This window comes from Bos indicus x Bos taurus, chromosome 19 (assembly GCF_003369695.1).
Source record: "Bos indicus x Bos taurus breed Angus x Brahman F1 hybrid chromosome 19, Bos_hybrid_MaternalHap_v2.0, whole genome shotgun sequence".
Classification (NCBI taxonomy): domain Eukaryota; kingdom Metazoa; phylum Chordata; class Mammalia; order Artiodactyla; family Bovidae; genus Bos; species Bos indicus x Bos taurus.
Genome location: NC_040094.1, coordinates 48,968,874 through 48,984,129, shown reverse-complemented (window position 1 = coordinate 48,984,129; position 15,256 = coordinate 48,968,874). Strand labels below are relative to the sequence as shown.

The window sequence follows — 15,256 nt, the reverse complement described above, 5'->3', positions numbered from 1 at the left end:
TAACTCCTATCAAATAGGTGGATAACCAAGCACGTCATGCCCCTGTACTTCCACAGCTGCTCAGAACACTTAGCTGTTCTCAAACCATTCTCTTTTCTCCATTAATCGCCTAGTTTGTTTACTCAGGGAGGAGGATGTCTGAAGTCTTGCCAAGCAGAGATATTAAATTAGGCTTTCCCATTCTTCCAGGCCTCAGTCCCAAACAGTTCTGTCAGTGAAGTCCCAGCTCCTGTGGCATTCCTTGCTGTGCCAAGCCTGAGCCCCAGGAGGCTACCATTCTCACTCTGAAGCGCTGCTTGCCCGTACGAGCACCAATCTATCCCCAAACAAACCACCTTTCCTACTGGCCAAAATACTTGGTTTCTTTCAACCAGGACTCTGCAACCTGAATCTTTAGCCCAGTGTGATATTTATTAGACCAATTTGGCATCTTTTAGCCATTTAAATTAGGTTTTTGATCTTTCAGTCCTCTCTCCTCCTAAGCATGGACCTTCTGGCAGAAGTGGTAATGAAAAAACTGTTTATTCCTATCCCAGGCCCAAGCAAACAGAAGCAAGAATTCTTAAAAAGGGAATTCACTTTGTAAACTGTAAAGTCCTACAGTAACAAACTATTAACATCTCAAGACTCTTAGGCTGGGCTCTTTTCATTATATCAGGCTGTAAACACTTGTCCCCTCAATGGCTCTCACCACCCCCATCTTACCCCATCTCACACTTCCTCAGAAATGCATTCACTAAGACTTTCTTTCTCCTTCTGCTTTCAGGATTTTGCTGAAGAATATTTCTCCTGGTCAGAAGCTGAACATCCGCTACACTTCCCAGAAGAGACCACTCTACAACCTTGACTTTATTAACAGCAGAAGCTAGTCTGATATTTTCATTGTCCTTTTACCTAAAGTTAGCATAAAACTTTGAGCTTCAATTTCTAAACAGCCATGATAGTTCCACAGGTTCACATTCTCCCCAGAACCCCATGCCCTTGGATTAGACTATTAGATAGGTTTCCCACTGATGAGTTTTTCACAATGTGTAGAAACCCATGAACTCATGACCAGTCCATGGAGGATGAATGTACACATCTCCAAGGATGTACTCAATTTCTTGCCCAACAAATCAATAGTCCCTTATATAAAGTTGTGCTAAGACCATAGCCAATAGCCACATGTCGCTATTTAAATTTAAAATAATTAAAACTGAATAAAAATTTAAATTCAGTTCCTCAGTTGCTCAACAGCTACGTGTGGCCAGTGGCTACTACACGGGGCAGCACAAATATAGAACATTTCTATCACCACAGAAATTTACTGTTCAGCAGTGACACAGGCTGCTTATGAATAATATTGTTGTGAGAAACGGTAAGAGAACACAGGTAGTGAGTAACCAGTGCTGCCTACAAATCCACTAAAACAATTTGTCCAGGATATGAATTCCATACACTTCCAGCACTGCAAGATTTAAAAGCACATCTCAGCTTTAATGGTGATTTTATTCCTTACCAAAAACTTCTTTTTCTCACTGGCCCCTGCACATGAGCTTGTTGTGACTGTGGGGCTGTTCAGAAGGGCTGAGCTGCTGCTGTTGTGCTTTTTCTTTAAAAACAAAAAAACTGAGGTTAATAATTTGTATCCTTCATGCTGCAGAAAAAGTCTGATGATATTCAAGTAAACTGTGGATCCAAATAGCTAGTATCTCTTGTTAAGATTACTTCCTGAGAGTAGTCAATCTTCTTCACAGGCTTCTACTTCTATAACCACTGCCTTCACTCCCAAGAACACAGCGGTAGGCACAGTAAAAGATCAGGATTTTCTAATAGTAGCTTTAATACCTTCTAAGCAGGATTCCTAAACAGTAACAGACCACTTCACTCCTCGGCCGGGTTCTTTCGGGCATTCCAACTCAAGAAAGCTTCCCCTTTTCACCTACTAACTGATATCCACGCTTACAGTCCCATTTGGAGAAGGATCAGCTGACTGGAGCAGCATTAGCAAGCACACTCCACATAGGAAGACAGGAAGGAAAGTGAGGTCATTAGGCTCAAGCCTGGGGGAGGGGATTCGCTTCTGGTAAAATGCTCCTTCCAAAAGCAGCTTTGAATAGAAATGTTACAGCAAGGGGGAACCCACACAATCAGAATAACGTATGAAAGCAGTTCAAGAATGGGCCCTATTCTGTTGCTCCCCCAGTTTACAAGGTAACCACAAAAAATAAAAGCAGCTCTCTAAACTACTCCTTCCGCTATAACTGAAACAAAAGGACTTGGGGTCCCCAGTTTTCCTAAAGGCAGGAAATACTCTGGGAGGTTACATCTAGCAGACCTCAGACAGAAAAAGGTCCAGCTCCTTCTACTTTCTCCAGGAACCAAGAGTGCTTTTGAAGAACTGGTAGACAAGGTGCATATGAGGAGAGAGAAGGTCAGCTGACAACCAAGAGAACCACAGGAGGAAATCATCAAACACGCTGAACACAACCCTCTGATGCCCACTAGAAGGAAGGCTCCCCTCACTCACGCCTCTCTGCTGCCAGAGGACCCAGCAAACAAGGAGGTCAGCAACACTGAACAGGAGAAGAAAGTTCTCAACAGTGCACAAGCTGAAATGTTAACAAAATAGAAACTATTTTCCTAAGAAAGCACACAGCTCTCAATAAAACAGGCACTCTCAATTACCTGAGTTAACTAGGGGAAACAGCTGTAAATAACAATAATAACAAAATCACTCATTCTTACCTTCAGAATATATGATGTTTTATTAAATATATTTCCCTTCCTAATTACATTTAAATAAACTAAAATCAATTAATTCTTCCTGAGAATATACTGTTTAAAGACCTTCTAAGCTAGAGATCATGCATCTGGATAAAATATTTGCCAAATGATAAGTAAAGGAAAAATTCAATGAATACTGTCCTCATAATTAGCAAAGAAATTACTCTTATTCTCCACAAATGAAATACTATTTACAAGGTCAGAGGCACAAGGCACTGGGACTCCAGATCATGACCCATACCTGTGGGTACACATCACTCACCTACCATTCAACAGACTGGAAGAGGAAGGGGCCAACAGCATTTAAACCTGTATTAGAGTATCACTGGCTTCTCACATATTTCCCATCTGAAACTCATCCCCAACAAAGTTAGTTAACAGCCACAGCTGCACACACCTGCCTATTTGGGTGACCCGTGTCTTTGCTCTTCATGGTCTCATATCCAGGCACCCGGGGACGTCGGCTCATCTGGAGGGCCACCAGGTCCTTCATGATCGAGTTCAATGCCTCCTGCTCGTCTGCAAAGAAAGAGAGCACATGGGCTAAGACACTTTAAAACAGATCACAAAAGAATGTACTTTCACAAATTGTATGACTCATACTCAGGGAGTTTTGCCCAGGTGAAATGACAGACCCTGTAACTAAATGACATAAATTTGCTATCTGTGAAAAGAGGATAACTGAGATCAGACTATGGCAAATTGAATTTTAATAGATTCTAACAGCTCTCCAATCAGATTTCTGGCAGCAGTATCTACCTATTCACTGGGAGTGAGAGAGGTACTCAAACAAACCAATTCTTTCAGTGCCAGAGAAACTCAACCAGGAAAAATAGATGAAAAGTTGGAGTGAAGTGAAGAACAACACAGCACAGTGTAGCAGGGAACTGAGTAGAAAGATGAATTCACGGAGAATCAATTATGAGACAGAATCAGTCACAGACCTATTCTTCAAGTATTGTAGAAGAGTATATTTAAAAGGTACCAAGCAAGGCTGCTGCTTTGAACAGAAGTTGTATCACAAGCCTAGCCTTTGAATGCCCCTTCCCAACTCTTAACAAGTTTACAGGCCTTCTGCTTCCCACAGGGAAGTCGAAAGGCAGTTCTATTGTTTTTCTTCCCTAACCAAGCAAGCAGTGTATTGTCTCTGCCTTATTGGTATTACTTTTAATCCCCCTTTCTTGAAATAGCATAGAGCACTAGAGTTCTCATGCATTGAAGACAACTGGCCAAAACCCGAGAACCTAAAACCAGGCCAATTCTACGTTTTGCCAAATTCTCCCAGGTCCTTCAAGAGATCCTTGTCCACTCAAATAGCAGTGGGAGGTTGAAAATAAACAGGTCTGTTGATCTGCAAAGAAACATGAGGAATGAGTTGTTATACTTGCTTTCATGACAAGTGAGTCACTTACGGACTTGAGGCACACCTTAAAAGAAGCAAGCACAAGACTCCACCCATAGAGTGTGCCTATCTTCTGCCCTTTATCACTGTCCCTTGAAAATATTCTAATACCCTGTGTACAGGAAAGCCCAGCATGAAGCATAGGAAGTAAATGGCATCATCCGCCTCTCCCCTTGTCCTGGACCAAATCTGCTCAGGTGCCCTACTTGCCCTCTGAGGAGGTGCAGGAAGGAAGGAGAAGGGTACCCATGAAGAGATCTCTGCCTGCTCAGAAAAGTAAAATTAGATTCAAGACTTCTAAGAAAAACACCATTAGAGTAGCTTCCTTACTAATTCCACTTCAAAATACATACAAAAGTAAGAGTGATACAGTTGTAGTACAAAAAGAATGAAGTAAACGAGGTAATGAATGAGGACGAAGTGGGTATTTACACAAAGACACTTATTAAAAAATTAAAACTCATACAGCCCATCAATTATTTTATATTTTCTCACAATTTACCCGTAGGCTCCTTAAAGAGAACTTGCTTGGTTTTTGTTTTTTAACCTTTAAACCAAGATTTTAAAACTAGAGTGTAACACCTAAACTAGAATGACTGGCTTATATACATATAATATAAATATACTCATTTATATTGGAGAAGAAAATGGCAACCCACCCCAGTATTCTTGCCTGGGAAATCCCATGGACAGAGGAGCCTGGTGGGCTATAGTCCATGGGGTCGCAAAAAGTCGAACACGACTGAAGCAACTTAGCATACACACGTGCACTTATATTAAATTTAACATAAATAATTAAATATATATGTATAAAATTATCGGACCAACTATAATAGTAAATGAGGGCTTCCCAGGTGGCTTAATGGTAAAGAATCTGCCTGCCAATGCAGGAGACGCAGGTTCAACCGTGGGTCAGGAAGATCCCCTGGAGGAGAGCCTGGCGAGCTACAGTCCATGGGGTCTCAAACAGTCAGATACGACTGAGTGACACATGCACGCACTTCACAGAAAACTGGGATCACTATGATTATGACTAGATGGCACTAGACGGGTGGTTTCTGAGGAGCAGCCACTGATAGTCCTAACAGCAGAATGCACGTGATTTTCACTATCAAGGAAACCAGCCTTAGAACTGAGAATAGTTGTGTCAACTCAGATATTGAAACAAAATGGATGTGTATATTCACACACAGATACACACATGCTTTTCAAATCACATCTGTGACAAGTATGACTAGAGAAATTGTTTCTAATTCTGTATAAGATGATGCTATTATAAGAGCTGGTTTATCAGGTTGACAAATTCTGTTTCCAGGAAGCTAACCAATTCCTGGCATTACTTAACGGATAAACTTGTTTGGTAGTTCCAGCGCTGAGAACACACTGGAGGAATGGTTTGGCTCTATCTCCTGGAATCCAGGACAACCGACACAGTGAAACACAGTTATAGAATCTGCTGTTGTGTCAGAGTCGCATACATTTCTAGAAGCAAACTGGTTCTTAAACTGATAATTCAAACTGAGGAGATGGATAGACGGGAAGCACATCAAGTGGTTCTTTCAGGCATTTCTTCCTGGATTGGGATTTTAACTGAATTATCTGTGCTACCGTATGCATTCCTTAAAAAAAAAAAAATTAACAAATAGTTTTCTTAGAGTGCAGCAGTTATATGGACCTTGGAGTCAGAAAGACTTGGGTTTTAAGGAGCCCTTAGACAAATCATTTATTCTCCCTAAACCTCAATTTCCTCATCTGTAAAATGTACATAATAAAAGTATCATTACACAGAGCTGCTGTGAGACTTAAGAGGGGAAAAAAACACCTTACAAATTATTTCTCATGGTACCTAATGCTGAAAAAATGCTGGCTATTATCATCATCAATGGGGAAAAAAAGGTTAATGGGAAAAGACTGGAGGCCACAATCTATCCTAATACTTAATTTTATTTTAGAATTTTTATTAATCATTAACAATAACCATTTACTGACTACCTATCATGTATTATACATTAGACAGTTTTGAAAGATACTTTCAGATAACTCAAACTCTAGGCGTAAAAAGACAAACAACACACATACAAGGTTATGCAAATCAAGAGACCGAATTAGACAAGATACAAACCAGAATACATAAACACATGCGTAAAAAAGTTTTTTTACCACGTGAGTAGCAAGGGGTTATATAGATAATTTTACAGAGTAAAGATTTTTTCAAAAAAGAAAGCTGTTCCAGCTATGGATGAGAGCTTTATAAATGAACTGAGGAGGAGAAGGGACGGTGAAAGCAAGTGAACAGCGGAGGAAAAGAGAAGAGGCTCAGGGACTGATCCTGAGTGAATACTCACGCCAACAAGAAGAGTAGGAAGAAGATGTGCCAGCACAGACGTCTTTAAGAGAACTACAAACAAACAGAAAAGGAACGCGACAGAAGCTAAGGCCGCAGAAGAGCAGGGGCAGGCAGGTCCAACAGGGTAACAGAGGCAGAAACATCTTGACAGGGAATCGAGAAGCTGAAGATTGGAAGTAGTGGAAGTCAATAATTTTTTTATGAACTTTACACGTGAACAAGTTGAGGCAGAGGTAAGAGTATGCTATAACCTTGAAAAGATTTCCAAAGGATGGGGGTGGTATGACACACTTCAAAGCTACCAGAAAGAAGCACAAAGGAAGAAGTTAACTCTAGAAATTAGGGGGTTAAAGATCTAGAGGTGAGGAATATTCATAGAAAAAAAAAAAAAAAGAAGGGCTCTATGAAACAGGGTTTACAATCCAGGCTTAAAAAGTGGAAGCTCTGTCAGCAGTCTCAAGCAGATAGCTATCCGTAATTATTCAGCAGCGAGTACTTTTTCTTCTGATATCCTGACCTAAGGCATGGGGGCTGCCAGGCAAACACGCTCCTTGCTCATTAACCCCAGCAGGAAGTCACCCTTCCAGACTGAGCTATTACTTCTATCTAAAAGCAGGGTCTTAAGGCACTCCCATTTATGAATTCCCTTGGCTAAAACCCCAGAAAAGTTTCCAGAAGCAACAAGTCATTGGATAAACACTGTTGTCCTGCATGATGCCAGACACTCTTTTTCCCATACGTACAACTCCCAAATTTAATCTGTTTTCATTTAAATGATTTCTTCATCTTGACAATGCTCTCTCTACTCTACCCAACTGTGTCAGATCATCTGATCACACTGCTCACTCTGGAGATCCTGTGCTTCAGTGTCTGTGAGTCTGATTTTACTGCCTTACTGTTCATGACACGTTACATACCCGCACGGTCCTCCTCCATCCTGTCCGTCTGGGCAAACATCATCTCCTAGTATAATAAGCATAAGCAAAAAGGTCTGATCCTCAATTCATAACATACATTTTTCCTTTTTCCTTCAAGGCCCTGGTTGAAAACTGTGCTAGATTGCAAAGTCAAATTCTGGGGTTTATTTTTCTGTTTCTATAAGAGTCCTTCAATATTAGTTGATGACTTAAAATTTTAAAATACATATTACAAAGTAAGCTATTGCTTCCTCATAAGAATCCATACATCACCATCATATTTTATTTTAAGTTAATGAAATTTAACCTTTGAGGTCTGAGGACTATAGGATAATGTATGTCAATCGCAAAACTACAGAACTGATCTCTCCGTCCAATGTATCTTTACAGTTTTGACAAGGTATCTATAACACCACTTATTTGTTTATATGTTTCTGCTTCACCTTACCTAACTATAACTTCTTAAATACAGAATAAATACATATACAGGGCCATGTACTGTATCTGACACAGAAGAGATGTTCAACAAAAGGGGCAAAGGAAAAATGGATAGCTTAGATAGTCAGAACCAAGAAAACTGCTTCTTATCCTGTGTATTTCACTAAGTTATGCTCAGTTGGACTGATACTTACTTTTTATAAATGCCTAAAATCAGTTTTAAAGCCAACCATAATTTTTTAAAACATCAGAAGTCTAGTCGTAACATAGCCATGTTGAGTCATTAAACTATGATCCCAATTTCAATTAACAAACAGTTGCCAACTATTTAGATCTACACAGGCAGTCAGATTCTAGCCAAACTGAATTGAAATTGGTGTAACTGGGAGCTTCCAACAGCCTTGAAACAATGATTCTGACTTCAAACCAAGTTATCAAACCAGAACCACACCATCCTAAATCCTACACTCAGTTCACGTTCCTGTAACGTTTCCAAGTTGTTACATATTTTTCAGTAATACTTCCCACCAAATTTTAGATTGCATTTATAGAGCCCAAGTAAGCACTAGCAAATTAATCTTAGGTGTAATTAGCAGCATTTGCCACTATAATTACTAAAACCAGGAGGGAATTTTGGTGTGACCAAGAAAAAACGACCAATTTTCAATTTTTTTTATAACCACATAACATCAAAGCCAAAAAAAAAAAAAAGGCCAAAAACAAACAAAAAGAGTATTTCCTATTATTTACAAGAATAAGTGTAATTTCCACTAGAAAGTTACTGGGGCTAACTGCCAATATAAAATCTGACCTGTTTTCATTACCAACCCAAGCTGTCAAACAAGCTTGAGTCTGGGGCTTAGAACAGCTCAGGAAAATATGACTGTTAACCAAAGAACCTGAAGGGCAGGGACTCAAATTAGTTTTAGTCCTTTCCTTGCTGGGCTGGAATTTAACAAGTATAATAAAATATTAATAAGTCTATGTTTCTCCCTTATTACCCCTTGAACTTATTTAGGACTACATACACCAACTAACACATGCTAACCTGGGAATCTGACTTTTCATCATTTATATCACCAAAATGGAAACCAGTACTTAAGAGACAGACTCCGTGTGTGTTTGTACATACACCCTTGCTGAGCCCTATACAAAGCAAACTGAAGGTCAGGCTCTAAGAGAATTCAGTACTAGTTCTAAGTGTGTGTCAAGGTCATCTACTTAAAAGAAAGTGAGAATGGTATGAGGGAAGAGTGGTGAAGAAAGCCAGGCAGGGGTTCTTAAACCAGCCTGTCTGCCGATTAATATACTGCAGCCACCAGGCAAGTTCATTTTCCCCTCACTGTCTCACTTTCTTCATGTAAAAACTGACATGGGAACAAATGAGAAGATACTGAGTTTTTGGTCCTTTTTCCTTTGGGGCTCTGGACCCTGTCCACATAGTTCCTTTGCTCCCCATCATTGTCTCTCCATATGCTCACACATTTCAACTTTTTGAAATTATCTTGAAATATGAAAACAGGCTGACCTCTATTTTATTATTAGGCACGAAATGTAGTGGACACTTCATCAGTGTATCTGGACACTGATTTAGCAGTCAAGAAAGTGAAAAATAGGAGGTCTGCACACCCTTAAGTATTCACACTCCCCTTTGGGATTTAAGCCTGTCCCCGCAGGATAAAAAGGAAAGACTGATTAGAAAGATGATCACAAATGTAGGTTCACAAATCAATTCAAAGATTTAGTGTGATCATCAAATTCCAGAGCATAAGATAACTGTGTGAAACCTGGGGAGGACAAGAATTATGTTCCCCATTTACAGTAAATGCTCAACGAGTATTTGTTGAATTATGTATTTATTCAATAAATACCAGGCCTCACTGAGTTCGTTTTCTGCTTACTGTCACAGACTTTGCCCAGAAAAGCAAGCACTTCTGAAATAAAGCATGGAAAGGAAACAGCCCAATAAATGAAGGAACCCATTCCTTACTGTAGAGGGGCAGTACGGAACAGAACAAGGCAATTCATTCAAAGCCAGTGTAAAGATGGGCCACAAAAGATTATCTGCCCAATGTGACACAGCAAACACTTATCCTTCTACAAAAACGACTTGACCTTGCCATAGGGCAAAGCAAACATTGATGTTCCCTCTTCACAGATGGAATCAGTGGCTGTGCAAATGATCCCTTAACTGAAGTTTACCCCTTGATTAATTAGGACAATACCAAATACTCTGCAAAACTTGCCACTGCAGACAACTGTATCAAAATAACTGATCCAACAAGAGAAGCAAAGTACATCGAACATGTTATTGCTACTTAATCTACTCCAATAGTCGTCTGCTAAATTACCACAAAGGACATGAAACATAATTCAGTTCAAATGCTGCGTGTGGAAGACATTAAAAGAGTTCCTTAGACTACATCTTCACAACAGAAATTGCAACTATCGATTAAAAAGGAAATGATTTCATAGAGATTCTTTTGTGTAGTGAATGTTTCTCTCTTTCAAAAGTTACATAATTTCAGAGAGACTGCTAGATTAAACTAATGGATGTAAAACACTGCAACGAGATTTTTCCAAAAGTAGGATGTGTATTATCACTGGCAGCCGATTCCTAAACCCCAGCAATCTGCGTGCAGCTCGCATTTCTCAACCGCGCGGTTGATAACAGTGATTGCCATTTTAATCACCTCCCAGCCTGTCTCCCCGCACGCCCTCCCCCCTGCGCTGGGGCGCGCACAGGGCTCGAGAGCAAGCCCCGGGAACTCTCACAGGCCGGCCTGTGTGAGCAAAGGGAAGGAAATGACACAGGCAGGAAAAAAAAGCAAATCAAGGAAAAGACACAACAGCAGCTAGGCCTGCACCAGCCTCCAGCCCGGGCCCCACACTGCGCTCGCGCTTCCCCGCCCTCGGGCTCGGGGTCCCGCTCGTTCGGCCCGGAGCGGGTTGCTCCGCCGAGCACGGGCCCTCGACCCGCCGCCGCTTCCTCGGGATGTGCTGGTAGCGCGGCCCGGAAAGAGGCGGCCGAGTGGGCTCTGCGGACCGGGGCCGCCTTTGAAGGCCGGGGGAGCCAGAACCCCCGCCTGGGCCGCGGAGCCGCTAAGCCGCGAGCGGGGCGGGCGGGCGCCGGCGGTCCGCAGCCCCGGCCGGGCGGGCTGTCCATGCCTGTCAGGCGGCGGCCCAGGGTCCTCCTCCCCTCAGCCCGGGGCGGGGCGACGCGAAGCAGCGCGGGCACAGGCCGGGGCGGTGGCGACACTCACCCATGGTGGCGATGGCGGCGGCGGCGGCTCCGGCCCGAGTGTCACCTCCGCAGCCGGAGCTGCATGCCGGGGGCCCGTGCGGCGGGGACGGCAGCGGGCCTGGCTCCGCGCGGGGGGCGCGGGCTGCGCTCGGGGCCCCCGCCGCCTCCCCAGGCTCCGGCTCCGGCTCCGCCCGCGGCCGGGCGCTGTGGCATGGGCAGGGTGGCCCGCTACATCCCCGGCGCTCCTCGGCTCGGCCCAGCCCGGCCTCGGCGGCGCCGCTCGGCCCGCCCGACCGCCAGTCCCTCAGTCCCGAAGTCGTTCCGTCCGGCCGCCGTTCTCCACCTCAGGAACGCTCCGAAAAACAAACCGCTGGTCGCGCAGCTCGCCCCCCTGTCTGTCACTCACCCCAGCACCCGCCAATCCTAGCCAGCCGCTGGCCCATGGTGCCACCCCTCACTCACTTCACCAGCCAATAACAAGGAGGAAGTCGCTGCCCCCGCCGCCCCTCCTCCCCCAGCTCTCTCCAACACCCTAACTCTCAGCCGCCAGCTAATCAACGGCACCCCTCGATGAACCAATCCCGCCTACTCTCGCTGGATGCCAATAGGCGAAGCCAAAGCAGTTTCGGAGGGTTGTCTACCCTCTGCCAATCATCCGAACAGCTCCCGGTTCACTCCGCTGCTAGCCAATCACGTACAGGGCTCTGAGCACCCTCCTCTGCGCATCCCTCGCAGACTTGCCCGCCCTCTCTCCCCGGGAGGTGTGGGTTTTTCCAATCACAGCTCGCGCTTGAGGCTCCGCCCACATTCCCACCTCCTGTCAGTCACCCAAGTCTCGGCTGGCGCGCGGACTGGCGCGCGGGCTGGCGCGGTTCCCCGCCGGCTACTTTGGGGCTGGAGTTTAGGAAGACGTTTGGAGGGGCCCCATTGCCTCCCGCCCTTCCAGCTCTCCGCGGTTCCTGAGGCTGACGTCCTGCCCCTCCGTGTCCCCACACCGGCGCGTAATAAACGGGGAGGGTTCTGGCTCTGAGCGCTTCCCGGCGTGTGGCCACCTCTGCCGCCGGACCCCCAAGCAAGTCCTCCGGTCCAGAGACTGCGCTTGCCGGGAGGCAGGAGCGGTTTACCACTGCCTGCCTTTTCCTGGGTCTCAACAGCCACACACCCTAAGGGGCTGGGGTAGTGCCGGGAAGTGGGTCCTAGGAATCTGCTGGCCAGGACCGAAACCATTATGTGAGGTTCTTTCGGGAAGAAAACTTTTTTTCTGGTCATAAAAGCAACACAAGCTCTTTGTATTAAAATTGAAAAAAATAAAAATTCCACCCCAGAGATATTTTGTCTCTTTCCTACCTAAATATACAGCGTTTGATAAAAACGGCTTCATATTGTTTTGTAGTGTGCTTAAATTTTATCCTGTTTTCCCGTGGCACTTAATATTGTCCCAAAACAATTGTACTTGACTGCATGATATTTCAAAATAGAGATGACCATAATTAATTTTCCCAGCCTCCACTGTTCGGCATGTTATACACCTCCATCTTCAGATTCCAAGGCCGCCACAATCTGGGCTCCCTTCCTCGGGCCCCTGTTCAGTGTAAGATAAATCAGACGCCAAAAACATCTTCCTCTGATGTCGCTTTCAATTGTCAACTAAGAGCCTTTAGTGGTGGCTTTGCCTTGGGTATCAAATCTCTTAAGAATTACTTTAGACCTTTTTCTTTAAATCCACCTCTTAGATTTAGGAATATTTGCCTGTATTCAAATTCAAATATTTGCCTGTAGACGCTGTCTACTCAGCAGGGTCTCTTGGAATGTCTAAAATACAACTCCAGTTTACCGTGTTTTACACTGAATTCTTGATTTTTTCCCCCTTCCCCACAAAACCTTGCTCCTCTGTTTTCCCAGTCATAAAAATACACACCAAGGAGGCATCTTCCTTCATTTCACTCTTTCTCTAACATTCCTCTATCCAATCATCCAGCAGGTCTTTTCAGCTTTCCTTTTAAAATGTATCTGAATCCAATTACTTCTCACCACTTTCACCCTGGTGCAAGCCACCACCCTATGTACTGGGTGACTGCTCTGGCCTCCTAACAGGTTTGCCTGTTTCCTCTGCGGCCACCTAACAAATGTGCTCCACACAGCAGCCAAAGTGATCCTTGTAAAATGTAATTAACATCATGTCACTCTCTGTTCTCAACCCTTCGAGGGCTTCCCATCACACACAGAATAGACTCAAACTCTGTCATGGCCATCCGGGCCCAACAGGAGTTGGCCCCCGCCATCCTCTCCCACCTCACCTCTCCAGCTCCCTCAAATCACTCCAGCCACATTGGCCTTCTTTCCATACTTAGAGCTTACCAGGCTCAGGACCTTTGTACCTGCCCTTTGTTCCACCTAGAACGCTCTTCCCACAGTTAATTCCTGCATTTCATTCAGGTCTGCTCAAATGTCAACTCTCAAAAGTGCCTAAATAGGCCCTCTCCCCTCCAACATTTTGTATTTCCATATGCTGCCTTCTTTTTCTTCATATAGCCTGAAATTATACAGTTTCCTCCGACTACAATGAACATAAGCCGTGTAGGAGCAGGGACTATGTCCCGTTCACTGCCCTGTCACCAACACTTAGAACAGTGCCTCGCACATAGTAGCGCATACAACAACATAAGTTTTTAGCTGGAAACAGTCTCCTAATTTTTCCTCTACCTTCCTAGCAACTGCTTTTTTTGAGGACTCCATTTCCGTTGTCTGTCACTGAACCAGCCACCTCAAACATCCCCACGCTGCAGTGATCCTTCTGGGCTTTCTTCTGAACTTCAGAGACATCACCCATTGAGTACTCTGCAGGTACTTCAAATTCCACAGGTCCAAAGTGATCTGATCGTTTTCCTCCATGGTTCTCATTTGCTCTCTCCATCATCAGGTTCCCACCTTGGATGCTTTTGAGTTATCAAACTTGAAGAGTTCTTCCTCTCCACTTCCCTTCCCCCACAGCTAATCGTGGCCATGTCTCCAATCTGTCCACTCCCCTCCCTGTCCCAGCTCCACCTTCCTAGCTCAAACCTCCCAAGTCTATTACTTGGAGTATTTAGTGTAACAGCTTCTCAAGATCACTCTCATCACAGGGTGACCTTTTAAAATGGATCCCTGATCCTGCCATGATCTCCTGAAAGATTTTACAGTCCCCATTATCCTTAGGGAAAGTCAAATACATCAATGTAGTTAAGAAGGACCTGGAACCATTTCTTCTGCAGCCTAAGTTTTTCCATTTCCCACCTCCAACAACCCCATCATTCAAATTCTGTTCTGGCCACAGAGAACGACTGGTTCCTCAAATATGACTCTCTCTTGCCTCTAACCTTTGCATATTCACTGTCTCAAACACCCCTCTCCTCCATTCTTGCCCCTACACTCATTCTTTCAGGGAAGAAGTAAGCCTAGACATTGCTCCCTTCAGGAAGCCTTTCCAGACAGAAAGCCCTAAATCTGGGCACCTAAGCACCTAGTACTTTATTCATCAAAGCACTTATCTTACTCTACTGTAACTGTCTTTAAGAAAGTAAGCATAAAGACAGAAGTTGGGCCTCTCCTTTGGGGTTGGCCCGCTCCCATGTCTCAGGAGTGTACTATCCTCTAAAAACAACAACAACAACAACAACAAAATAGAAGCTGTGTCATTCAAAAAAGATGGCCTACCATCTTTCCTGGCACATTCAAAAATCAGTATTTGTTGAATGAATAGGTGAGCCTCTGATGGGGATGTTGCTGTCACTTCCCTGAGCTCTGTGTTTCATCTTCCCTTTCTATGCTGTCTCCTCCCTCTTCATTTCCCCACGTGAAGCCTCCCCACTGGGCCAGGCCTCCTCAGGTCTGTCACCCTAGTCTCACACTGAGTAGGTGCTTCTGTTTAAGCACCTGAGCCTTCCCTGACCCCAAGATTCATGACCCAACCCTAGAGCTCAGGGCCTCCGAGTACTAGTCCCATGAAGCAGCCACTCACACACCAGCTGCACACATTCCTTTTCATTTTTCAAGAGCACAGGACACATGACAGGGAACAACAAATACCAATGAATAAAGTCTCTGAAGGGATATCTCAATGAATTTGGTGTAAAACAGGGAAACAAACCAAAAAGCCTATCACG

At 44.2% G+C, this 15,256-nt stretch overlaps 1 protein-coding gene across 4 annotated transcripts in view; it reads right to left on the bottom strand.

Moving 5' to 3' along the window:
* Positions 1 to 11,465, bottom strand: part of MAP3K3 (mitogen-activated protein kinase kinase kinase 3) — a 60,664-nt gene extending 49,199 nt beyond the window's left edge. For 2 of the 4 annotated variants that reach the window (XM_027517601.1, XM_027517602.1), the window contains exons 1-3: positions 11,134 to 11,465; positions 3,164 to 3,285; positions 1,499 to 1,591 (exon numbers count right to left, since the gene is read on the bottom strand). In XM_027517601.1, the coding sequence (XP_027373402.1) occupies positions 1,499 to 1,591; positions 3,164 to 3,285; positions 11,134 to 11,137 (219 nt within the window). In that variant the 5' untranslated portion in view covers positions 11,138 to 11,465. The remainder of the gene's footprint in view (positions 1 to 1,498; positions 1,592 to 3,163; positions 3,286 to 11,133) is intronic. The other 2 variants (XM_027517603.1, XM_027517604.1) reach the window with 1 other exon arrangement.
* Positions 11,466 to 15,256: the final 3,791 nt, after the last annotated feature.